Source organism: Ascidiella aspersa, chromosome 4, assembly GCF_963924565.1.
Source record: "Ascidiella aspersa chromosome 4, kaAscAspe10.2, whole genome shotgun sequence".
NCBI classification, from domain to species: domain Eukaryota; kingdom Metazoa; phylum Chordata; class Ascidiacea; order Phlebobranchia; family Ascidiidae; genus Ascidiella; species Ascidiella aspersa.
The window spans coordinates 28,194,409-28,221,697 of NC_139450.1; the positions used below are offsets into that span (position 1 = coordinate 28,194,409).

General features: G+C 40.3%; 1 protein-coding gene across 1 annotated transcript in view; it reads left to right on the forward strand.

Annotated features, from left to right (window-relative positions):
• LOC146157303 (uncharacterized) overlaps positions 1-20,070 on the forward strand; it is a 61,914-nt gene extending 41,844 nt beyond the window's left edge. The window contains exons 13-22 of the mRNA XM_083387449.1: positions 4,543-4,671; positions 7,048-7,185; positions 7,778-7,912; positions 8,421-8,549; positions 9,282-9,422; positions 11,474-11,614; positions 14,655-14,795; positions 16,595-16,714; positions 18,204-18,330; positions 18,841-20,070. Coding sequence (XP_083243575.1) covers positions 4,543-4,671; positions 7,048-7,185; positions 7,778-7,912; positions 8,421-8,549; positions 9,282-9,422; positions 11,474-11,614; positions 14,655-14,795; positions 16,595-16,714; positions 18,204-18,330; positions 18,841-19,219 — 1,580 coding nt within the window. The 3' untranslated portion in view covers positions 19,220-20,070. The remainder of the gene's footprint in view (positions 1-4,542; positions 4,672-7,047; positions 7,186-7,777; positions 7,913-8,420; positions 8,550-9,281; positions 9,423-11,473; positions 11,615-14,654; positions 14,796-16,594; positions 16,715-18,203; positions 18,331-18,840) is intronic.
• Positions 20,071-27,289: the final 7,219 nt, after the last annotated feature.

A 27,289-nucleotide genomic window follows, 5' to 3' on the forward strand; every position in this document is an offset into this window, starting at 1 on the left:
CCGTTTTCATGGCTAAGTTTTAAAAATGATGTATGACATGCTTTTTAACTTTTTGGCATCCGAAAATATTGTCAACCGTCCAACTGCTTTCTATCGTCAAGTAATATAGTAGACAATGATCTTATTATTTGGCATCCATGCCTTCCATACAACGTTGTGCGGACAAGCAATGTTGTAAACAAATCCTTTTAGAAAATCCCAGTCAATTCATTTACGGCAAAGTCAAGTCATCGTCCATTGTCGTAGTCCAAGTCAAGTTATATTCATCAAAACATAAAGTTAAATTATATAGCAGCGGTAAACTCGACCAATCATAGGCGATTTTTTGATTAGCAAACAAAAAACAACCAACAACCTATTACAAGCAATATGTTTTCTGAAGTTATTCAAAAACAGTGACTTAAATGTACCTATAAGTCAAACCACTTAATTAAGTCAGTTCAACAGTGCGGAAAACTATGTGCGAATTGCGTGAACGCCGTTTGCAGTTTGGCAAAAGCAAAAAAAACAAATTCGTTTTGTTCAAAAATTACTGACGTCGTTTGCGATTCTTCTGTTTGCCAATTCGGAAGTAACCCCACTGCGGGGCTAAGCCAACCCCAACCACCTTTAAACCCCTCGTCAATTTATCTCTTGGGGTTAAGACGGAAGCTTAGTAGCGGAAACTATAGGGCGCCGGTAGAAATTACAACGAAAAATATGCGCTGAAATATGTAATAGATTTTTTCTTTTTTTCTTTTGCGTTTTTTAATACGGACTTGGCTTCAATTTAACGATAGCACGGTGGTTAAGCAATTTTTATGACTAACACAGCAAGATCAATTTTCCGTTTATTTTTTGCAAATTTAATTTTCGCAAATTCTCGTGAAAAGGGACTGTTTTTAAAGACAACTGCTTAAACCTCAAGCAATTTGCCGTTAAAGGATGTCGCCTGATTCCAAATTTAGAATTAGGCAACATACGGCAACCAACAAAGACTACTTGAAGTGGACCATGTTTGTTTAAAGGCTATAGAGAAACTTAACCATTGCGACCTGACCCTCAGTGAAGCGTCCGCGCAAACTGACCACTAACACAATATCGCCACGCCCTTTACGAGTAAGTGGGAGTCACGCATTTTCTCAACTCGTCACGAGGATTAGGCAGGGGATTGCGCGCGGTGTAAATATTTATCTGCATCCCCTGGCCGTATTCGCCGGTGGCCCTAACCGCTTCAAACGATTCGCCCTGCATCGCGCAAACACTTCTGTGCCTTAACTCGCTTTCAAGAGACCGACTATGCCTGTTTACATGACCGCATCTGAAGCGTTATGCGACTTGCTTTCCTCATCTGCGTTGTTATACCGCCTCGTCAGCGAAAATGACACTTTGAAGTTAGCCGTGTAAATTAACCTCGCTACGAATGGCACCGGAACCCTGAAACTGGGAAGCGACCCTGATCAACCGAGGCCCATAATCGTATTATAAACTGAGATTTTTCGCTGTTTTTTTGCCTCGAAAATAGGCGAGAGACGCTTTAAAGATGTACGGACTTTATTTGGAGGTTGTATATTGTCGTTATTATTAACAGAAACCTAATGTATCTCAGAGTTGGCCAGGAACGCTAACAATAGCATCTGGACGGTAATTAAGCGGCCGTGATTAACCGTGCCCAAAATTTGGATTTTACTTTTGAATTGACTCACCAAAAAATCAGGAGCGGTAAATTTGGCGCGTGTAAATCGTGGTCGTCTAAGCTGAGATTTGGCCGTCGAAATAAACCTAAATTTACTGGGGGTCGTGCATGGTCATGGTCTTAGCTATGGATTTGCAGTGCGAGTTGGCGAAACAAATTGTCAAGCAGCGCTGAAACTGCGTTTTAGCTGTGTAAGTTAATGGACCAAGAAAGCTAAAAACGAACTGGATTTCTACTACCCGTGCCATACCAATGGCCTAAACCGGACTTTTGCGATCCACTTGTGAAGGATTTAAAACGGAAGTTGGCCTCGTGTTATCTGAGCTTTCACAATATTTATAAGATGGCGGACTATATGGTCGGCCCAGTCTCACGGGCACCGACGTAATCACCCCTCCTTATGTATGCGTTGACCGCTTCTCAGTTTCAGATTTCAGTGTTGGGTTCGTTAAAGACACTTTAGGTCACTTGATTTCTAGGACTTTAGTGATTAAAACGTTTAATATGCATAAAATCGCCAGTTAGTCTGGCGTGCATAATAATTTAGTCGCACCTATTTAGGAGTAAATCTTCTTTCGGATAGCTCAATATAGGGAATAAGCACGGCAGTGATGCCTTTGTACATTCGTGGCTCCTTAGGATCTTAGTGTGAACTTGGATTTGAATAAACTGTGGTGGTACGACAAAAATTACGAAAAAACGTGCTAAAATTTTTCTTAATATTTTTCATAAAAGCCTTCACGCTTTATCTTAAACAGTTAAACAGAAAAATACCTAAATGTTACAACCCGTTTGTATCATTGTCTGTGCCTCAGAAGTAAATTGTCGGCCGAAAAACATCAGAGCACTTATTTTGCTACATTTTTCGAATCGTTATCGATCAATTTCAGTTACTCCGCTTTGCGATGCCAACTTACTCGAACCTTTCGCTCTCCGCGCCAAACCCCAAATACCCAGGGGTCTCGATTTTTCGCCCCCTAAAACAACGGTAGTCAGCCCCCGCCCTGCCAACCAGCTGGAAAGCACGATAACTGGATTTCGCTCGATCACGAAAAAACAACTTTTCTCGCGCTGCAAAAAGCACAACGACTTAACCTGCCAAGTCAATTGCAAGGCAAGTGACGAATGGCAGCGAAAACCGACCCAAAATGATTCCTGGGGCCTAAATCCATGGATTAGGGGGAAGATAGACAACACATACCTGAAGGCCACTCGCTGAAGTAGTTAGCCCCACCGCACGTCGCACTTGATCCCCTTGGGGTTTTGGGGGCTTTGGCTGGGGCTCATCGGTAAAATTACACCCGGGGTTGTTTGTGTGCGTCGGCTCGCGGGTCGCTGCAAACGTGGGGGCACTTTGATACCCCACCTAACCCTCCTAAGGGGGCCACAAGTAGGCAAACATTGGCTTTGGGGTCGCAATCTCTCCTAGACGTGGAAGTGCGTGGGGCCGGCGTCGCGTTACGTTTGTGACCCCACAAAGCCCCAGGGGGGTAACGAGCTGTCGTACCCGCGTCTGCAAGGGAAACCCCACCGTGGAATGTCAACCCTCGCTGCTGTCTTTGTAATCTAAACTAAGCAATTATTGCGCCCTATTTGGAAAGGGCACCTTGTAGCCGATTTTTTCCCTTAATAAAGGAAGACTGTTTGTTTCGCCATCCAATGCACACACAAATTAACTTGAATGTGTTTTGACCTAACACACAATGTTTGCGCCACCGTTATTGACTTCAAGAGTAAAACGCACACAGCTGTGTCTAATCTTACATTAACTGGATACATCTAATTTGAGGAACTTCCAATGCCTGTTTTGACCGTTTCACTAAATATGTGATAATGGAAATCACATTCACCGCTGTAAGATAAATGTCGACCGTAATTCCTGATCAGTAACAGCAAAATAATCTAGGAAAATTGTGTCTGACCTGTATTGCTAGCTTTGCTAGAGTATTCTGCTGTTTTGACCGAACACAAAATCGCATACTTTTGAGCACGACTTACAAACTTAAAAACTATATCGCTGTATTAAAAAAAACAGCTCCTCTGGTAATTGATATTATTTACGTTTCAATAATTACAATTACCAGAGGAGCTGTTTTTGGTATATTACTATGCCTGGTAGCAACTATATCGGTGTACTCGATACATATGGGTGAGGAGCTTTACTAGGGTGTTATTGCTTATTGCTGTCAACCGCACAATGTCTCTTGGCATTGTTATTGACAGCCTAAGGAGACAGTGCGTGGGGCGTTCAACAGTAAACATTCAGTTCCAGTATTCTTCAGACTATATTTAAGTTATGAAACTAGCTCAAGGGACGTTCCTTCGGCACTTAGGCAACTCTAATATCCGCTTTTAGTTTTGGTTTAATTTTTGTTGCACAGCGCAAAAAAATACTAATTATTATTTTACGTTGCGCAAAATAACTACGGTACATCAAAAGTAGCGAACGAGCAAAGTTACTAAATAACTTTTCGGACTTAAAACAGGCGCTTTGAGTAATCTGTATTTTCGTTGAGTGGTGGTCTTTTCTTGTTACGGAAACCAACTAGCCAATCTATGTAAATACATTTTTGTTTTGTTTTAACTACAACTTAAAACCAAAGGTAAAAATTCGGTCACCCAGCTAATAGAGCTTTGTTTATCTACGTAAGTAACAACAAAAAATATTAATCCTATTATTTTAAGTGTTAACATTCGGATCTAAGCCTTGTTTTTTCTTCGTGTTTGCGATTTTCATTAGAAGTGTGCGGTTTTGGGCGTAACTGCAATATTTCTGTCTTTTCAAAAAGTTGTTTAAGATCTTGTTCGACCTTCGTGTTTCTTTTTAGATCTAACTAATAGTTAGTTTTTTCTCCTGTCTTCTCCAGGTGTGGACAACAGCGTTCAGTGTCCCAGCGAGATACGATGCGACCACCACTGCGTTAACACTCCAACAGGTGTGACATGCGCCTGTAGGACTGGATATCACTTGGAGGACGACCGTAGCACTTGCGCTGGTGAGTGGAACATCTTCTAACCAATTTTGTCGTCGATAAATAAACTTTGTGCATCATGGATTTTCAGCCTGGTTAAAGGCTTTCGCTTAGGACAGTGTTTCTTAACCTTGGGTCGCCGTTTGATGTGATCGGATTCCGACTGAAGTAGGTCTTTACAGTTAAGTTTATTGGGATTGGTTCTCAGCAAGAATTTTCCCAAATTTACGAAATGGCTGAAAGCAATACGAAGTCATGGCCCATAGTAAACAATATTAACTTTACTATTGTCCACGACTTTTTTTCTTTAGAAATTTCAGTAAATATATACTTACGCTCGGACGCTCGGTATTTAGGTCGCCCCGAAAAAAGTTTGGAAACACTGGCTTAGGAGCTATCCTTACCGGAATACTAGAGCAATTTTGTGCTTCATGTGTAAAATTTAAAAATTTCAGCCCACCACCTAACGCAGTGATTCCAAACCTTTTATGGCTTGTAGCACTCCTATAGGAAGTACTAACTAGATTACGTCAACCCTACTGGAATTCGTTAAGTAATTCACTATAATTCCACACTAAACCAAACTGGAACTACAAACATCATTTTCACAATGTAGGGCAATGCAATTTGATTTCTTGTAATCCAATCGTACCCAAAGAGTTGTAAGAGGCGTACCAATAAGGGAAAAAGAGAGTCTTAAAAAACAATTGATGATCAGGGACAATTGAGCATATTTGCAATGGTTGATGGACCTTAAAAGGTCGAAAACCACTTAACTTAAAGATCAGTGCGTTTCGCACTGTTTTCTGGATACGGCTCCCCACTAATAAGCTCAGCTTCAACCGTGGCAAGGCATTTTCTTATGGATTTTCCAATAAAGTTGTGTGAAACACACTACTAAACGTTAACAGCTAAGTCAAATCGTTTAAATTTTGAAACGGTTAACATGTAAAGACTGACATTGGTGTGATCGATATTGATCAAAGTAGTTTTACTCAGGTCCATTTTTCAATTAAAATAAAGTATTGAAAGTTGTAAAATTCTGTGTAGTAGTTGGTAGCCCAAATCGTTCGATCATTCACGGCCTAAGACTGTAAACAAACGTTACGCAACAGTTGCGCATACCCCAAGTCGAAAAACTAATCTTGGCGCCAGCTACTATCTTGGCGATAAGCCACATGAGGATGCTTTGCGCCCCTCTTGGGTTCAAAGTTCTGCGACGGCGTCTGCGGTGTGAGGCTCCTAGTTTGTATTTCGTCGGGAAATTGCGTTTTTCGCTGATGTCGAAAGATCACGAGACGTTGTAAAAAACCCAGCGATTATTGTGTGTCTTCGTTAATTATTTTGACTAACGCAATCTTGACAATATTTCGACTTTTTTGGGTTTTCTTTTTTTGGGGGGAGGGGGTATCATATTAAGGGGGGGGGGGGTATCATATTAACTATGAAGGCTAACGGACGGTGTGACTTTTGCGGGGATTGTACATGAACCGTGCAGACGAATAGATTATCGCTTGTGGTAAATTGTCAGCGAATGAACCCACTTAACCTTTCGTTATCCTTCAAAGAGCGATAGTGATATAGGTTCATGAGTACACACGCCCTTCGGACGCCTGGCCGTATCAAGGCCAATGTGGATCGGATCCGGCAACACAAAACCGCCGGTAAACATCGCCGCTTCCCAACTTAATTAAAGGAGATAGAAGGTCGCTGACAATCAGCACGTCCGCTTTCGTAAACCATTGGGAGGGGGGTAATATGACCTGTTTAATTTGTTTCTCCAAAATTTTAACCTTGGTGGTTTAGCGTTTTTGGCGTTAAGCGTAAATGAAGTTTAAAGTTGCGAAATATTTTATGCAGTAAGAATTTGACTTGGATCATTGTTTTGTGTTTCGTACGCAGCCCTGTTTTCGATTGTCCAATGCTTGTTTTTTTTTTATCTCAAAACCGTGAAAGGGTTAGAATTATGCAACCTTAAGCAGTCATCTAAATTTTTCACCAATCAGATGTAATCTACTTGTAAAACTGAAGCGTTATTTTGACCATTTTTTTTGAAGCAAAATTTTGCAAGAAAAACAAGGCGTTGCCAGTTTTGAAGCACTCATCAGGTGATCCAAGCTTTTCGCCAGAAACAAGTTAACCTTTATTGGCAACAAAGTCGACCATGCTTTTTAGATACTTGTTAGATAAGCTAAAAATTGCCAACAAACCTCTCAGATAAAATTAAAACTTCAGATAAGGCCAAAAATTGTCTACAGAAGTCAAAAACTTATCTAAAATTACTAAAACTTTTCGGATAAAGCTGATCAAGTAAGAATTTTTGTAAAAGGCCAAAACCTACATCTGCGAAGTCGTAGCGGCTTCGACGATTGCAGATTTGACCGCAATTTTTCGCCACAGACACGAACGAATGCGTGCTGGGAACCCACACTTGCAAGGAGGGACAGTTCTGCTTCAACACAGTAGGCGGCTTCAAGTGCCAGCGGCGCATCAGCTGCGGAACTGGGTACGAACTCACCGACAAGAACACTTGCAACGGTAAGGAGCCTTGCATTTGAAATAATATTAAAAATATAATCCTCGAAAAGCATATATACGATTTACGGTGCTCAGTGAAGTCGGGCAACTGTAAAATGTATTCAGTTTCAATCGTTTTGTTTTTATTTACAATATGTTAATCGGTACAAGCTAAACATCAAAACCAACAAACCACGCCATTTTTATTAGAAATAAATCGATAAGAGGCGTCATACCTTTGTAGAGTAAAACTAGTCAGTTGTATAAGTTTTCTGGAGAAATTCAACTAGTTAGGTCGGATTACACGAAAAAAATAACAATAGAAAATCGCGAAATGTTAAAGAGAATCTGAAGTTCAATCTCTTAAACTCTTCTATTAATGTATTTAAACTCTTCTATTAATGTATTCAAGAAAGCGCATATCGACTTCAAACTAGATTTGTTTTTGTTTGCCATTTTAGGTTTGCAAACAAAATAGGGATGTCCGATAATAATATCGGAGCGGAGCCGATACCCGATACTAAGTGATAGTACCGGTACTCGTCCGATAATAGGGTGGTATTGAACAATAGGGTGGTATATGTTTAAACTCGGGACTTGTTTATTTCGACAGATATTGACGAGTGCGACTTGAATCTGCACGATTGCTCGCCCAACCTGGATTGCATGAACATACGCGGATCTTTTCGCTGCGTGCCCAAGACCTGCGACACCGGCTACATAACAGACGCAACGGGGGGGTGCAACGGTAGGAAATTAAAATCGTCGTAAAACATTCAACCCTACGAAACGCATAGCGTTTTTGAGTTTCCGAACTGTACCTTTTGCTGTCAAACTTTCGACAAAATTCGCCGTATAGTATAACCAACTCGAAAACAGTTAAAGCATTGGGCGCAAGGGGCGGAGCTGTTGTGGCAATCGTATTTTTTAAAAAGTTATTGAAATAGACTCAAAAAATTAAACTCAATAATTTGTTTAAAAATGGTCTCCTTTATGTCCACAAACTGACAAAAAAACAAAAAAAAGACAAATCGAACAACGTTTTTTTAACTAACAAAAAACTATTTTACTTACGGTCTGTGCAAAATAAAGTTTATATTCTCGAACTGAGCTTATTGATTTCAACAAAAAACTGACCGATGCTGAATTTTGCTTTCGTGAGCGCTTAAAAAAAAACGCCTGTAAAAAAGAAAAAAAGATTTATACCAGTCCGTAATGGAAGATCAACATCCCTCTTCTTCTTCTTCCTCCTGTAGACATCGACGAGTGCCGTGGCGGCGACTACTTTTGTCCTCCTCACTCGCGCTGCGTCAACACTCCCGGATCTTACTCGTGCTCCTGCCAGGAGGGACTCATCTTTAACGATCAACATCAGCGATGCGACGGTGGGTGAAGATTTAGGGATGCGAATGTCTTGAAAGGAGACCAACCCCGTTTTATTACGTTTCTTTTGTCGGGAAATCGGGAGGCGACCGGTTTGAAATTTCCAACATTTTTTTGTACAAGCGATTGTTCTATTATCAACATTTTTTTAACAGACAAGTCAGCTTCACTAAATTTGTAGCGGAAATTTTCCAACTTTCAAGTGAATGATTTATTTGTGTAATTTTCACTTTAACCTAAACATATATTTGGCATTAACTGTACCAACAAATAGGTTATTTTGTTCCGTTTTTAAGAAATACTTGGGCTTACAATAGCGTCTAACTAAAAACATGCAGGCAGCATAATTTAAATAAAAAAGAGCAAATGAACCATACTTGTTTATTTTGCATGTAAGGATTTTGTATTTTCTATGTGTATGCACTCTATGCAGTTTTTAAACAAAAATGTCTTCGCGTAACTGCACTATTCCGTATTGAAGTTTCTTTTTTAACAATATATGATTCGTTTGGCCTATTTCGTGCCTAATCCTGAGATGATGTGGTTAACAGACAGCGTTTTCTATAGCACATACTCAATATGCCGTGAACTTTTGTGTGTAATTTAATGTACCGGTAACGCCATTAGAAAATACACACTTCCGAAGTACTAAACTCAGTTGTTAATAAACACATTCGTGTGTGTGTCTTTCATGAAAATAAAACGAGTTTAAAATCGTTGCGACCTACATTCAGATATTGACGAGTGCGACCTGGGCATCTCGAACTGCCAGGAGGGATCGACTTGCATAAACAGCGTGGGAAGCTACACTTGTCGCGACCCCCCTAAGCTCACTTGTCCACCGGGATACACATCAAACGGTGACCACTGCGCAGGTAAGGATCGCAGCTTACTGACGGTGTTTTTCAATATTGATTTTTGTTTGGGATTTCAGTTCGGTAGCTTTGCGGCCCGTTGGTCTACTTGCGGTACGTGTAAAAAATTGATTCACTTTTCACAGGTGCACAACGCAAGCCATAAATATTGTGCGGAATATTTTTTAAACGGAAAAGTGCGGAAATCTGTTGTTGATTTTGATTTGCGAGGCAAGCTTTTCTGCTTAATGCACACACGACCGGTATACGAGGATTTTTTTTGACAAGTATGTTTCCGGCTATTTGCTTTCGAAATAAACGTTTTTTAAAGGTTTCAGACCAATTTTGATGTAAGCCCGTGTGGATGCCTTACGCATTCGATTCCGTGGGTCGTGAGTTCGATTCCAACTCTAACAGCAGTATCTACTGTTAAAATCTGCGTTTGTGCCATTGTGGGCTTTATTTTTAACGAGCGTGACCATTAAGTCTAAAGGTCATTTCAACGGCAGTGCTGTGCTGAAAATGTTGACGATTTCGCCTGATTTGTTTTGTAACGTACGCCGTTTGAACAGCGGCGTAAATTCGTCCCAAATCCAAAAGATGACGCTTCTCTAATGTCACTTAACCACTATTTAAAGTTAACAACCGGTCGCGTGTGCTTATTTGCGACTTGGCCAAAAGCCAGGCAAACGTAAACTCTCAAAACGGCCCCGAAATTAGCCCAAGACCTGGCTTGGCTTGAAACGACCGACGCCGGTCCAAGGACGACCGGTAATTACCATTCGATTACCAGGCCTTAGCAAATGCCGCCTTTGGTGCGGTGCCGGTGTTCTGTTTGAGCAGCGATTGGGTAGCGGCGTTTATGCGATAATAGTAGGTGGCCAAAGGATTTGGCTGGCTACAGTGTTTACTCTGTGATGCTGTACGGCACGTTAAATTGTGTTTAGGGTGGGATTTTGGGAAAATGAATGCAGGGGAGTTTTCAACATATTTTTGTGCCAGAAATTTCGGCTCAACTTTGAAATATAAATTTGTTTTTGCGTATTTAACTAAATAAACAACGGGATTACTTGTTCTTTTTAGTTTTATCTTACCCTTTAGAAATTTACGCGGCGCCCTTTAGTTTTGCGTGGGTGGTGAGTTTGATCAGTGACTCGGCCAAAATTGAGTTGGCAAAAAAAACAAGAACAGAACAAAAAAACGGAGGCGTCATTTTTTTTCATTCTCCGCCGCACGTTCGTGACAACATGGGCGATGTTTGTTTTGCAATTAACAACGGCGGCCTTTTCAGTTCGCCGGAAGCGCGACTTTTTCAAGTGGCGATGCTGGCATCTGCCACTTTTAGGCTGACCCCTTCTCAAAGGCCTTGTTTGCATTTTGCCTGCCTTAACCACTGGCCATTGCTTGTCGTTACGAGTGACCTTTACGTGAATAATCTTACAAGTACTATTTTTTCTCTGTTAGCGACGTTACGCAAACGATGTTTGTCGAAATGATCCGTTTTCTATGATGACACTATGGCGTCAGATTTGTTATTGAAGGACATTCACGACGGTACTCGCTATTTTTCTCTATTTGTCGCTTAACCTAATTTTTTCATTTTTTTTCTTTATTGGATATTATTTGGGAGGTAGAGGGAAGGGGTCATCGTTATTCTGGGCCGTTTCGGTTAGACTGGTATAAAATACAGTTTAAAGAAAAAATGTCACCGTTTGATAATCAGACATGGACCTATACAGAAACATATGGGCTGTGAAAACGTTTATGATACTTTTGAGCATAATGGTATAAAAAAAATATATTCGAAAAGGAAAAAATATATATATTCGAAAGGTTCGAAATGCTACCATACTTCTGTATGGGCTCTTACTACGTTTTACGAAATTTCTTCTTCGTTCAAACGATATTCTCCAATCATTAGGCCCAAGTATCTTACCCCCCAAAAATTTTCTAAAAAGAAATAAAAAGCACCAGTACAATTATGCAACAAGTCCCATAAAAAAAAATCGAAAAAGGTCGTCACAAAAATATTTTTTGTAACGGGAGAGATTAACAATTCATCTTTGACTCAGATATTGATGAGTGTGTGGAGGGCACGAGCACATGCGGCGAGGGTTCGACCTGCATCAACGAAATCGGCAGCTTCAGGTGCCAGGACCCCATCGTTTGCCCCCAGGGGACCAGACCCAGTCGCAACCAGCGCTCATGCGTCGGTAAGTTTCACGCTCGAAATAGTTCGTTTTTAGGTGGATAGACTATGCACGGATCTGTAATGTAGCTTAAGAATGAATGTCCTAATGAATGAACCCAAAATGGCCGATTAAATAGACACCGTCTTGATAAAGACGTGTTGATACGCTGTTTAACTGATGATGATGCAAATGCACATCGAAGCGTCGTTATCAATATGGCGTCAAATTACCCACCATGTTTTCCTTTTTTTTCTTTCTTGGTTGCGAAATATCAGAAAATACAAAAATTCTTTTGTATAGAGGTTAAACAAGCACGGTTTATATTTTTAAAATCAAAAGTATTAAGTACAGCTTAATGAACTTAAGTCCAGCTTAATGACAAAAAATATACTTTAGTTTGTACTAGTCTTGGCGATTTTTTATGTTCAATCAGTATCTAAAACACCACACACGGCCTAAATCAAGTACATATAGGCTTACAATATTGGTGCATTATTTTGTCAATAGAATTTTAACGATTGAGTTAAATATCGAGTGATTGTCGGACCGAGTAATGGACAAAGTGTCTCATAACAGAACAATAATAAAAACCCAGACTGCGAAATCCAAACATGCCTTGTTTAGTTTTATATATATATACAGATATCATCAACTTTCTGATCTGTGCGCAAATATGTTCGACGCGGAATTTCAAGAAAAAAAAATCGATTATTTCAAGCTTTTGGTAATTGAAAAGAGGCAAATCACTTAGTGAGCCGCTAAGTTTCTTAGGACCAAAGCTTTTAATTTATTCACGGGCATACACGGATTTTCCTAGGCAGTCGTATACCGTTTACGCAACCACAGTACGGGGTTGGAAGAAAAATGATTTAGAATAATTGCCCGTTTTGCCAGCTTTATCAAATACGTTTCAGTGATTTACTGCCAAAAATGTACTAATGGAAGTAGCCCTAGCCAATTAGGCTCCCCAAAGGCAACACAAACCTTCTAATCGCAATAAGCCAAAACGCAAACTTGTTAGCTTTGGCCGTCGCCTTGTCCCAAGGTTGCTCTAACCGCCCGCGTTGATTGAACGTCCTATTAGTTTAATAAGATTAATGTCCCATTTTCCGCCCGTTACTGAAGATTATGACGGATAGCCACCTATTTTGTGTTTGTTTAGGGCCTTTCGTTGCCCAATGGGCCTACCGCTGCTTTGGCGGCGAAATATGATTAGCGAGCCCAGTTTAACGTGTTTGCCGAACTAATTTGTGCGGGCGATTTTCAGTCGCCGAAAGTCACACAAGTTTGGCACCGTTCGCCGCCTTGATTTTGCGTTCGTGTGTTTCGAGACATATTTCTTCGCTTTGACAATGGCGAAACTTCGAAGGGCTTATATAACGAAATGTATGGGGCCGGTGTATCATGATTTATTTTGAATTACGCTCGTACTTTAAACAAATCATTCATTTTTTAATAAAAATGTCTTTCAATACTTAATACTTGTAATAGTTTTGGCTAACGGACTCTTTCGGGAAAACAATAACTTCTGCCATTGTACGTACCATTAAAGTTGTAACTAAAGCCACAAATATAAGGTTGAAGCTAACCAAATCAGTTTGTTTGAATATTTCTAAACACATAAGGTTATTTAGGACGTGCTGTTTTAATATAAAAAGTATGACGAAAAAAAGCGTCATTATTTTTTCGGTCTGAATCGCACAAAAACCATAGCGCAAATAAAATGAAATTTGGTTCAAATCAGTCCGCCAAATAGTTTCGTTCAATCGTACTTTTTTTCTATCGCAAAATTCCAAAAATGCACGTTTCGAGGTTTGATTTTTTGGGCGCCGTTCGCTTGCATTCTAGAGTTGCACGCTTCGATTCGGCCAAACCCTGTTGCAACACGCGGTCCCCACTCCCCTTTTAGCCCCCCAAAGAGAGTTCCCCAAAATAGTTGCCCCAAAAGCTTGACGTGCGTCGGAATGTTTTCACAACAAGCTTAGTCCGAACGCGCCTACAAAAACACGGCACCTATCAGTCGAACCTACGTCTTAAGCGGTTTATGTGGGATTTTTCACCCTCTAAAAGATTTTTTTCGACCTTACGGATACCTGAGCATTTTTTTTCGTTTTTCTAACTAACGTGATTTAAAAAATCTGTCATCTGTCACAATGCGTTTGGCTATAGTGGTTTGTCAAACGCACCACAAAAATCGCATTTTCAACGGACGTTTCTTTAGAAAAACTTCCATCAGAAAAGTCGAATGCTATACAAGGCAAGTTATTAGTTGTTAAAAAAAAATTACAATGATATTATGAGCTATATTTATAATCATATGGTGATATATCTTCAACCGTGGGCCTGGGGCCCCCTGTGGTTTTGATTACGACCTCAGAAATAGGACAAAGTCTGGCATGCTTGCTGCCGGTCTATTTTTTATTGGTAATTCCTATTAGCAGTTGTTCTTGATAAGGTTGGACTGCATAAAAGTGCGTTCCGACAAAATAAGGTCAGACCGTCAGACGTGTTCCACCAATTTTTAGTTGGTCAGAGTTTGCCTTATCGCATTACCCTTTCGGGAACTAGTACCCAAGCCAAAAAAGTGACGTTAATTGGTTACTACAACAAAGTGTGACGTGTATTCCAACGAAAAGGGTTGCAGCTTGTCGAATGATCCATTTTTAAACAAACCGAGTAAAACGTTTGGCTACGTTAAATGACAGCAGTGTATATTTTATAAAATTTGCTTATTTCAAGAGTTATAAACAAAACAAGACATTGTATTTTTCAATTAACCACATCAAAGCCTGATTATTTAACAAAATGTTGACAAATTGACGTTTCGGTAGCCAATGCCGTCATTAGTATATTTGAACATACACTTTAATTAAAGTTACTTCTCAAAAAGAACATTGTGGTGGAAGTAAGTAGATATCTTGTTTTCAAACATTTTGTTTATAACTAATCGTCCTATTTTACTGTGCGCCAGCTTCCACGAAAAAGCCTAGATTCACGCGAAAGATTGACGTCGAAAATCGCGCGATTTCTATGTTTCAACGCTATTTTCACACCTGTTCAGACGTGAACGAGTGCGAGGAGACCCCCGGCCGGTGCGGAAACGGAGGGGAGTGCGTCAACTTGCCCGGATCCTATCGTTGTGAGTGCATCAGGGGTTACAGGCAAGGCAGCAATGTAACGGACGGAGTGGAGACTTGTCACGGTAAGCGGACATCTTATTTTTATATAATTTCTTTTTTTATTTTATTCAGAGACATTCGAAACGTTCAAAATGATACCTTATACTTTTGATATTCGTATTACGTCTTACTACAACCGCCAACCATCATGCTCCAAAAAATAATTTTATATTGTTTTTAATATCGAGCATTTTTGACAATAAAGTTGGGAGCATAATGATGGCCGGAGGAGAATGAATATGAAAGCACCTACAAAAGTAGCTAGAAGTTGAACTTTTGCATAAATCTTTGGCTTTCTGCGGTTCACGTTATTTGTGTTTTATTTGACATTAGTTTGGTTTATTTTTGTTATTTGTGATTTAAAAAATAAAACTGCTGAAATGCCTCAATGCTTCTGACTTTGTGCGAGGCTTTTGCTAATTTAGTTGGACAAAGCAATTCCGCTGCGATTCTTAAAACGCCGCGAAGTGGTATTAATCGTTTTGCCGTGTTCGTAAATCCTCTTACGTATCTTTTTTGTAAACTCTAATTTTTTTCGTGCAACACGGTAGCAAAAGCAACCTTTTAAATGTAAACTTAAATCTTTAATTTAAATTAGCGAATACAAAAATGTTACTGCAGTAACAAAACAACGCTAAAAACTGGCAAAATAGAACACTTTGTGACTTCGTCTGAGCGGGCTTATCATGTTCAAAAAAAAGCCTGCGCACACACAATAGAGTTACTTCTCGATTGGACTATAGTTTGAAATACTCGCTTTATACGATTGCGTAAGGGTTTACAAAACCTTTCCGTTATTTTTTGTTCTTCCATACGGGATTATTTCAGTCGTAACGTAATGTCGGGCCATAAACAACAAAGCGTACAATCGCCCACGCAAAGTATAATAAATTCTGCCTTTGATATTTGTTTTCCTTCTAGAGCGAAAAAGCTTTTTGTTCCTTGTCGAAAGGGCAACAAGCCCGTAATATTTACACATTACCCGAAATAACGCCGCGATGCACGAAAAATTGGCGCCGATGCTAATGAAAAATTCCTTTCCCCCCTCGGTAAAAAGCAAAAAAGCAACATCGAGGTTGACTTGGCTAAAAATAACCTCGTAAGGCCGACATTAGGTTATAATCTTGCACGCAAAGAAGGTCAAACTCTCGATTTTGGCGTTCTTGCGGCCGCTTCGGAAGGCTCTCGACTTTTAAGACGCCGCCCTCTCGTGTGACATCACAATCGAGTGACGTAGTTGACCCTGAACTCGACGCTTTTCGAGGCCCTTCAGTTGGTGTGTTCAGGGGGGATTTGAATCGTCCCTTTCCTCGTTATTTACGGGTGCGGTCGTCGCTTTAACAATAGGGTGACAAGAAATGAAAAATTGCGGCGTTAGTTTCAGAAACTTACATTTTTGACCGCGATTTTTATATTGGAAAGCTATACTCGGATTGCTGGGGAGTTAAAACCTCGTACCTGGGCCAATTGTAAGGGCATTAAAAGGGCTTTACAACGGACCCTTCTTTCAAGGTTGCCTTCTCGTACCCTTTTACCTTTGGCCAGTTTTCCATCTGTCGTAATTTATGTATAGAGGATTTAAAAGAGCGGTGACCTTAACTGTTTCTCAATGCAAATATAGGAAGGGATTTTTGTCGAAGTAAACGCTGCATTTAAAAAAAATCAGGTAAAGTTTTGCAAAGAGCGCTTACAGTATGTAAGATGCACCGAAATCTACCAAAATTTTGGGCAAAATTTTTTTCCCACCATGTATCGATAATTATCGCCCCGATCCGATAATATCGGGCGTCCCAGGCACTAAACCGTGTTTTTTCCTTGCCAGATATCAACGAATGCCGGATCCCGAACAGGCGTCCTTGCAACCACAAGTGCATGAACACTCCCGGAAGCTACACGTGCATTTGCCCAAGTGGATACCGACTCAAAGGGAAGGCATGCGAAGGTAGGCCTCTACGCCTGTGTGTATAGTGTGTATAGTTAGGCGTGGGTTAGTTTCGGGTTGGTTTGTGACCCGGCTGGGGTAATTTTAATGTTGGAATAAGAGCAAGCGTGCGGTCAAGATAGTGATAGGAGTTTGACTTTTTTTCTTGCTATATATGTGGCGGCCCTTTTTGGTTGGACCTAAAGATTTTCGATATTTTTTGAACGTCTGATTTTTAATCAAAAATCCGGTGGGCCTTCGGGTTTAACACAGATTAGCTACAGTACGACTTGAGCAAAAACTAAGACGTTCAGTTTTCCTTTGGATAAACCCATTAGAAGCCCAGTTCACCTTTGGGTAAAATTAGGATTTAGTCCAGTGGGCCTTTGGATAGTTAAAGTCCAGTTAGACTTTTGGTAAAGTATCAAGTTGGCCTTGTAGGGGGAAACAGGTGCAAGCAACATTATTTAAAACGTGTCTTCCATGCAGGTTGCGTGGCCCTAAGCCGTATCGTTTTCCTAACCCCTGAACGAGTTTAAAAGAACGGCCTTGGTCTCTGCTAACTGCATCAGAATAGGGTAATTAGGTGGCACTATATATAAAAAATTGTATTAAATTCTCGACAAGCATTCGCACAACCGTGCTTTATCAAGTCAAAGTAGAAATGAAAGCAATTAAAGTGCACGAAGTAGAAGCACAAGTGCGAGTAAAAGGCGATAAGAATGATGATTTCTAACATATCCACATGCTCGCACAGACGTGTGTGACTGACTCAAAAACAATAAATAACTGGAGGTCTGGGTGTAGAAAAGTGTGCTGCGAGGCGTAGCATGACATACATCAGGAAGTCACTTTGTGGCTGTTTGAATCTCCCGGAGCCGTGTAGAAGGCACGACCAATAGACCTGGCGACTTTGCCGCAATTACAAACTACATGCATTGGCACGCCCTATAAAGTCGCTGTAGCGCGCGGTGTGGGCCGTGTGCCTTGTGTTGACGCCTGTCGCTCTTACACAACTTCAATTGGCCGCAGCTTTGACGCGTCACGAATCCGACACGCTAGAAATTGTGCCGCGTAACATACCACCACCTGCACATGTCGAGCACCAAAACCGTTACAATGACGTAATTTTGCACCAATTAGGAAGCGACCATTGATCGGTGATGCACGACTTTTCTAAAACAAACACGCTGTTGGAATTTTATGAACTAAGGCCTACTGTTTTTTTTTTTTTTGAAAAAGAAGCGCAAATACAATAGTGGCAAAGCATATGCTTGAATGTTTTTTATCAGGAGCTGAAACAAAAAATCTTCTAAAAAAAGATGATAGCCACTAAAGCTTTTTTCGCGTTGAATTCTGTCATTTTTACCGTGAAAATGATAGCCCGTCAACGATGGCTTTTTATGCACCAACTTTAACCAATTTTAATTTTAACTTTTTTTATGCGCCAATGTTAACCCACCTGCGTGTGTATTACAATTTTAACGTGTGCTTGTATTGAACCTCGCAGACTTGAACGAGTGTGCCCCGGGCGGGTCGAACAACTGCACCGAGGCCGAGACTTGCTTTAACACCAGGGGTGGCTTCAAGTGCGAAAATCTTCAGTGCCCGGAAAACTACGCCAGGATAGCGAAAAGGTAAAAACGACACGAATAAAGTTTGGCGTTTTGTTATGACGCGCCTCTTTTCGTATTGGCACTAAGTGTGCTGAGTGTTAAGTTTTCCATTTGGAGTGCATAAAGGTGAATGCATAGTTAAACACAACCTGTTTCTAATGGATATTATTAAGAAGGCTTTGCTTGATCAAATAAAGGGAGTAAGGTTTAAATACCTTGCCGACAAATATATAGATGTTTCGACTCTCGGCCTAAACAGGAAGTAAATATTCAAGCTGTAACTCAACAAATAGTAATCCGTGGTTCTACAAATGGGAACGTAATTGTTCCGGCTTGCGTTTTAGTGTGTTTTTAAAAAGGTTGTGATTGTCTAAACGCACTGTTTGCGTGGCCCGATTTCTAACGGCCTGTCTTGTTTCTTTTTCCTGTTTTGCATGGCACGTTGACACTCCTCCGGACAATCAAAAAAACAATACACGAACGCACACACACACACTCACGTGCACCCCCTTGGCGAACGCGCATGCGCAGAAACCGCTGCGTGCGTAACCTGTGCCGGAACGCGGTCAACCGACGCGAGTGCATTCGCAAGCCGAAGCAAGTCTCCTACCACAACATAACAGTGGCGAACGGCGCGCACGCCGGGAAGGCCATCTTCAGGTTCAGCTTTATCCAGAGCTCGGCCAAAGACCGCTACTACTTTCTGCTGACCAAGGGCAACGTGGACGGCAGTTTCCGTGTCGAGAAGCGACGAAAACGCAAGCGACAGATCGGCGTCGTCTACACCGCTAAGACCATGACAGGGCCGCGCGATTACGTGGTCGACTTGACCTTGAAGCTGTACCGGCGGCGCCGCTGGACCAGTTTTGTGTCTCGTCTTTACATCTACGTAGCGCAGTACCGCTTTTAAACGATCGCGCGCGGCCCTTTCTGCTAATTCCAGCAGTTTTTAGCCGCGACGCTTCGCGGCGACACCGTGCGGAAAGACGCGACGCGCGAGGCGGCCCGCGCGGTGGCGCTGTCGGCGTACACCCTAGGTCGCGGCGAATTTTCAGCTTCTCTTGTTTTTTTATTTATTTCTGCTCTCTTTGTGTGTTGGCATTACGCGCCAGAACAAAGGGGTTGGCTTAACCACAAAGCTCAAGTTTTAGAAACGATTTGTCAGAGAAACTACATCGCTTAATTCAAGCATTAATTTAGCAGCGGAAACTGCTAATTGTACAAATTGCGCGAGTTCACCGGAACGCAGTAAATTTTTTTGTTTTGCATTACCAACTTAATAGTAAAATATTTCTTTCGGTAATACTGGAAAAGTGACTCTCAATCTTAAATACTTTTTCCAAATAAAACGAACATTTTCCCAGTTTAAAAGTCTCTATGGGGAACACTGACCAAGAACCTTAGCTTTGAAACCTCTCACGAAATCGTTGCGACTTACAAAACGTCCCTGAAATAATGTTAAATAGTTTATAACTAACACATTTAACGCAACTTTTAAACTGCTGTTTTCACTGCGTAACCCTTAGCTGTTCTAGCGCGTAATGCTGGCGCTTTCGTCGTTAATATATTGTTGTTGTAAATAAGCCGATAAGCGCTTCAGTCAGGGAATCGGCGGCGAAACGAAACGCGAAAATAAAAAAGCAGCATAAAACTCGACATAGAACCTTAACAGATGCCCGTTGGTTTGTAATTACGCCCAGTGTTTTGTGTTTTGCACGTGCCGCCCCTTTTCAGTATTCTCGCCTTGTCTAGTGTATTTTCGCATTTTATCCCGCTCGGTTATCGTTTCGGCAATCTCCGCAGGCCTTCATTTTTCGCGAACGCTTTTCCATTTTAAAGTTCACCGCAGTGACGCGGTTTTTACGTTCGGTCCAACAGCATCATGTTCAACGCCGAAATATCGGCTTTTTAATTACGTCAACACTTTAGTTCGCCTTTGTTTTTTGTTTTGTAATTTAAATAAGTTCCTTTCGGTTTTTTAAAGTTTCAATCAAAATGCTGGCGTTTTTTTTCTATTTCATGGCGCGTTTTTCACCAACCTTTTTGTTCTGTTTTATAATGGTTTGATTTTGTTGTTTTTCTTTTGTACAGCCGTTAGAGTCAGTTAAATTCTGTACATTGTCGTCGGCGATCTAATCCAATCGGATGAAGTTCGTTTTGCGAATGGATATTTCTTGTATTTTTATTGTAAATTGCTTTGTTTCTGACAATACTGCCACGCCTTTCATTTACTCACCGAAGCCCTTTATTTCAGGAAAACGAAGCTTAACTTGATCGAGTCCATATCGAGTCTATTTTGATTGCTTTTAGGGTAAAGTTTAAATTACACAAAAGCATGGTTTTCAACATATCTTGTCGTATCACTAAAAAACGCACATCAATTGTAATAGAAAGTCACTTTTATAACGTGTAGACTGTAGATAAACTAATAGTTCAGCATACTCTGTTTTAACACTTCCTTTTGTGTACGAAGTAGAAATGTTAAGTTTTCGTTGCCGCTCTTCGTATTTGTTACGTCATAACGACGTCATCGGGCCCTGGTGGCTCGCAGCACGTCACAAAATCACCCGGAACCCTTATTTTGTCCACTTTTCTGCTTTCTCACGTTAAAAGTCCCGTTTATTTTGTCTTTCTGCGCTTTCGCATGCTTGTCGCGCGATGGCGCCCTTGCACCGATTTTTTTCTCTCCGTTGGGGAGACGATCGGCGGACCGTTTTATGTTCCGTTGCTTGATAATACATAAGAAGTTTTACGAACGTGTTTGGCATGATACTATAGGTTATACGAATGTACGTGTATACGCGAGCACACACTTTTTGCATCGTCGGAATTGTTCTGGTTGCCTTGGTGTTGTAGCACTGAAGGACTGCAAGGAATCGCTTGGTTGGTTGTGTAAGAGTATGGGATAGAGTCGAACTTGAAATTATTATGTACATAATTAAGCACCATTTAAATTAGGATCAAATACCGGTTCTAAAGACCTGTCGTAGTACGAAGGATGCAGCAGGCAACGGTGTCTTGGTTATTTCTTCATTGCTCCATCCTTAACCCGCATAAAGTTATATCACAGTATGGTCGGCTTAGTGAGTAGAGGCTAGCTTTTCAAGCGGACAATGTATACCTTGCTTCCTATTGAAATCCTTCCCGGCATAATGTTTAGCTACTGATACGAACTTAACGATCCGGGGACAGAACTTAATAGTAAGACCTGCTGCCTTCAGTAAGTGAAAATCGAGAATTTTCTTACGTTAATGCAGACGAAAACTTGCTAAGCTTATGGGCACTAAACAGACGAGAATTAAACGATTTAAATTTTTTGTTTTTTAAGAGATTTCAACGGCAACAACAAGGTTTCTCAAAATGCTTAATACATAAACCAGGGCAACGTTACAAATAACCAGAGTCCGATTACGGCCAAATGTGATATTTCGCCGAGTCCGGCCCAGACTCTACAGCAGTGTTTCTCAACCTTTTTCACCCCAGGGCGCACTTGTAAACCTTTCAAAACCTGGCGGCGCACCTGACGAGCGAGTCGACTGCAAACTTTGTTTGGGTATTTTGTTTTTTGCTGGCAGTTTTTATTACATCAGGCTCCTAATTTTATTATCTATAAAGAAGCCTGCGGAGTCGGTTAAAAATAACCCGACTCCAACTCCCGAGTCCGACTCCGGCCAAATGTGCGATTTCGTCAAATTCTGAGTCCGGCTGCCACTCTACAGCCTTTATTTCACCCATGCACGCAACTAAATTAAGGTAGATTTTCAACTATCTCCTCATAGGGGTGTCATATATATCTCATCACCCACAAAAGCCCCGCTAGATACATGTTGCAATAGTTCCTCTTTCTTTGTTAGCGAAGAGCCAACATCAAACATTGGGACTACTATAAGGGCTACGAGTCCAGTCCTATTGCTCAGTGTTTATTCACAGAAAATAGTGACTAGAGTTTAATTACAGACATAGTCCTTTATTAAAAAAAATAAATCTGATTGGTCATTTTTGATTAAAGAATCATCTCCAAACAGCCTAATTTAACTTTCCCTCTCCTATGTTTTAAGAAAAGCCTTAATTTTATCTGTGGACGAGTGTTTCCAATTTGATTCCGCATTGACAATTTTAAACTATTCAAATGTTGGAATATGTCATTTAAATTTTGAACTTTGAATTCCAAAATTGACCGACGCCATAATAAAACCCAATACATTTTTGTAAGACCTAAGTGGCCTAAATAACATCTTGATCCCTAGGAAATTGGTATAAGACGATTAGGCGCCGCCACCGCCTTATAAGAGCCATGTTTTTTAAACGGCGGCGTTTGTAGACGCTGTCTTGACACTGGACTGTTGGTCCGATAGGGGTTTGGGTTTGTTATCTGTTGGCCCTCTTTCGATCTTATTCCGAACTGTGTTATATTCCGACGTTGATGTTGTTCCTAATTTTGGTCTTATTGCTGGAATCCACTATCAGTCGCAAATTCTAAAAATAATACAGATTTTTTGTATTATTTTTTCTCTGATTTTCTCGCGGCGCACCTGGCAACCTTCCACGGCGCACCGGTTGAGAAACGCTGCTCTACAGTCTGTATTTAACCAATTTACGTAACTATAATTATTTCATGTTGCTGGTGTCTGCTGTTTAAATGGAAGATAGGTTTATTATATTTGTTCCAAGTTCTGCGTTTTTCGTCACGGCTAAACTTTCATGGTAAATTGACATAGTGGTTTACAAAGCCAGCCCCTTGGAATCTTTAAACAGTTTTCTATAAGAAGGAAAAATTGAAAAACAAACTAGTCTTGATTACTATTATGGTTGAAATCAACTAGAAAGTCGGCTGTGTGATCCAACGAATACAATTTAGTGGGTAAATAAGGTTGATATTCAGCAATCGCTCATAGGGACAGGGTACGTTCCATAGGCTACAGCTCACCAACACACAACACATGGTGAGAAAGTAATAAACCATATATGCTATCCACCTTCACAATTTAAAGTTTGCGGCCTTATCAATTTCGAGTCTTACTGGAGTCCCGAGTCTACTCCAGCAACACAAACCGACTCCGTCAAGTCGAGTCTGACTCCGCAGCACTACTAGAAACACGTCAGTCGTCAGTATATGGCTCAAAAAGTTGGACGAGGGCCACCGTCGAGAAACACTGGTCTAGACACATTAGTTTGATCAATGCCGTAAACCGCGTTTAGTGTTTTAAAGCAAATGCAACACGTCCTAATATCACAATGTCGTTTGTTGTTTTATGTCAGTCAGCTCTAAGGCATAAACGCTTTTTACTATTTACTTCAACTGAATTTGTACGAAATTGGCGACTTCCGAGTCTAATTCAAGCCAAGAAAATAAAATCAAGTCCGGATCCATCTGAATCCATCCGCCCACGTAACTAAAATATGGTAAATATCCAGCAATCAACCTATAGGGGTGTACTCATTAGGTCACAATACGTGGGTGTTTTTTCAACCTATTTTATTTTAATATTTCAACCATTTTATTTTGATGAATGATCTGCTGTCTTATCGAGTACAGCTTCGACTACACAGCCGTGGTTTGTATAAGGTTCGCGATCTGGTAATTCCGCAGTCCGGTTATATAGTGCATCTTGTAACATCTACCTTTGCTTGTATAAAAAAAGGCCGGGTCGCTTCAGCCTTTTGTGGTAACTGAGGATTGTGATTACCGAATACGGAGTGTACATCTAAAAGTCACCCGTTATCAATGGACAGAACACTTATTCCTCTAATAGCCCCGCATCTGTCAACAAAATAACCGACTAACACATAATTAGACAAAACTAGAATTTTTCTTTTCTTGAATAAAAAAAGCAAATAAATACCAAATAATGATTTAAATATGCCCTGTTTTATATAAACAAAAATTCTAACAAAATTAGCATTAAAGCGAGGCAAGATAAAGCATATCAAAGAAACTAAAACTTTGAAAAAAAAAAATAGAATGGGGTGAAAATAGAATGATGTTTATATCGGAACAGTTCGAAAAACGCTCATTTTGAGAGATACATTACGAAGAAACGTGATCGTTCGATCTAATGCTAAAAGTTTAGCCTAAAAGGATTGAACACCCTTCGCAACGAGACAAAAACGTGTATTGGGATTGGCACATATATACTAAATGCGAGATGCAAATGAAATATTTCTCTGTAGCGCATTCATATTTTTCCTTTACCGGAACGACGTTCCGGCTAACTTTTACCACTGCGTAGTAAGCCCATAGCGCTTCGGCCAATTCAAGGCGTATTTTGGCAGGCACAGACTAGTGAAGTGCATCCTACGGACGTTCTGCCAGGAAGAGCCCTGTCCGCAAGAGGTGAAGAGCTACATTAAGCTTCATGTGGCACTGCCATCCGTCCCGGTCTTGCACAACCCGGAGCTGCTCATCAGACTGAAAAAGGTACGCGGGCTGGCAAAGGATTTGGGGAACGCACAATAAGACATGTAAAGTAACAATAACTTAAGCGCAATGATCAACAACAGTGTTTCTTAATCAGGTGAATGAAACTTTTGCAGGGGTGAACCAACCAAAAGGGGTAAAAAGGGTGAACCGTCAGAACCCGTCAGAAATGTGATAGCTTGCGAACAGGGCGTATATTCCGGGTGTTCAACCTGTTTAGTGAACAGGTGAGAATTTCCAAATAGAGAAGGGTGAATGAAATTTGGAGGGGTGTACAAAACTAAAAAAGTTTAAGAATTACTGATCTACAGTACAGTGTTGTAAGTAGAGAAATGACTTAAAACCATACCAACGCATTTGAAAAGTAACTTAAGTCAAATTAAAGTATTTTGCAAAATAGTAATTCAGGTCCCATTCCAAGTGATCAATTGTCCATGTCAAGTCATTATTATAGCAAGTCAACTTGTGTCATTGCCAAATGACTTAAGTCAAATCAATTTACTTGAAATGAGTCACGTAAATGCCCTTAAGACAAGTCATTGACTTAAGTCATTACAACACTAATAATACCAGTATTGGGAGTTCGGACCAACGGCATAGTAATCCAATTATGCAGTAATACCTATATATGACTGAAGTAGGGCCTGAATTCGTCAGGATAAGACCTAAACACGTCGGAATGAGTGCTAAACCAATTTGATCTAAACAGTTTTTATCCCTGCTCATAATATACTCGCTCTTTTTACAGTCACGAGCGGCCCACGATTTTTCCGTAAAAATCACCCAAGGGAACGAAGAGGAAAAGTTCATGATGCACCAGTATCCCACCTTCGGTAAGAAATAGAAAATTGTTGGCTATAATGACATTAAAATTATGTCAAAGGATACTTTTATAATTCAATTGACCAAACGCGTATGAAATATGTCACCGTCTGTGTTTAGTCTAACCTCGTGTGATGAACAACCGACAGCAGTTTAGTTATGTAAAATTGTAGACAAGGAGGTATGGGAATTTGGCGTTACTGCATTGATATAGACATACGCATGTGCGTTTTTTTTATAAGGTACAGCTTGCTAGACCGCTAAGAAATTTTAAGAGGCCGTAAAGACCCGCTTAAAAAGACAGTTACAAAAGAAGGGTATATTTTAAGATACCGTTTTGGTCACTAAAACATGTTAAAACACTTCACATGTGTATATTTGTAACTGGGATTTGCCTTCTTTTTGTATGCAAAGGAAGCATTGGTCACGCTGGAAAGTGTTCTAAACAACTCATTTCAAAATGACTTTCAGTGAAGCTAGTTTATAAAAATAGCAATTCAATTCTAAGTCCAAGTTATTAGTGGCCCAAGTCAAGTCCCAGTCAATTTGCCGAATCCAAGTCACGCAATTAGTATTTCAAAATAAGTCTAAAAAAGTATGTGACGAACGGAACCCAATTCACTAAAATGTGGCCTATTCCATTAAAACACTTAAATTTTGGTGTAACACTTTGCGACCATGACCTAAATTCAAGTCAAGTACTTGTTTAGCGAAAGACTTCATTTTAAAATATTATAGAAAATCATTGGCTTCAGTTTATACAACAAAGGAAAAACTGCCGAAATAAAAAAAAATACACAAGCGAGACATGTTTTGTTTTTTGCCTTTTTTAGCAATGCTCTCGCTGGTCAGAGACGTTATTGGTCCTTGGGAGACCGTTTTGCAAATCCACGTCACGGAAACGGTGCCGGACCATAATCAACGAAAGGCCGCGAACGGGTTAAGGCCCCTCAAAAAGGAACACAAGATGGTCAACATCTACATGTACGTATCAAAGTACACCTTCTAACAGCGAAGCAAAGGAAATAAGGAAAATGTGTACAAAATCTAATAGTCACCAAGTTCGTTTGCAAAGCTCATCTGGATCAAATTATTAAACTGCTTTTCACGTTATGGCGATTTTTAAGTTGTGCCTTGAAAAACGTACTATTGAAGCGTGTTTTTGTATCTGCAAATAGCTGTTGATTTAAAGTAAAAACATGCCAACCAAAATGTTTAAAAGTGTACAACTAAATTTTATATATTTACCGCCTTTCTTATTTGTTAAGCAAAACATTTAGCTTCTCAGATGCTTACAATTAAATCCACAGCATGTCAAAAAAATATTTGTCGGCTGTACATTGTGTGTAACATTTTTATTTGTTTCAATTTTAAGTTGTGTATTGAAAAACGATTAACGTTTTGAGTGCATTTCGTTTTTAAAAAGCTAATGATTTAAAAGCTAAACATGTTAATCCATAACTTGGTATAAGGATGTCAAAAAAGTTCGGCAATGATTTTTTCACAATAAGTACTGTATGATCTCGAACTGCGGTTGTCAGATAATTATTTGGGAAAAAGTATTGCAACCCAACGTAAAATAATTTGGTATCGAATCGACAACGATAACACCCGAGTATCAGACGAGTCCCTATAGCCCCTTTTATTATTACTTAGCATAGGGTATCAGTTCGAATTCGATAGTATCGAACCCTATTGGTTAATACAGTGTTTCCCAGCCCTGATGGCTTACGACAACCC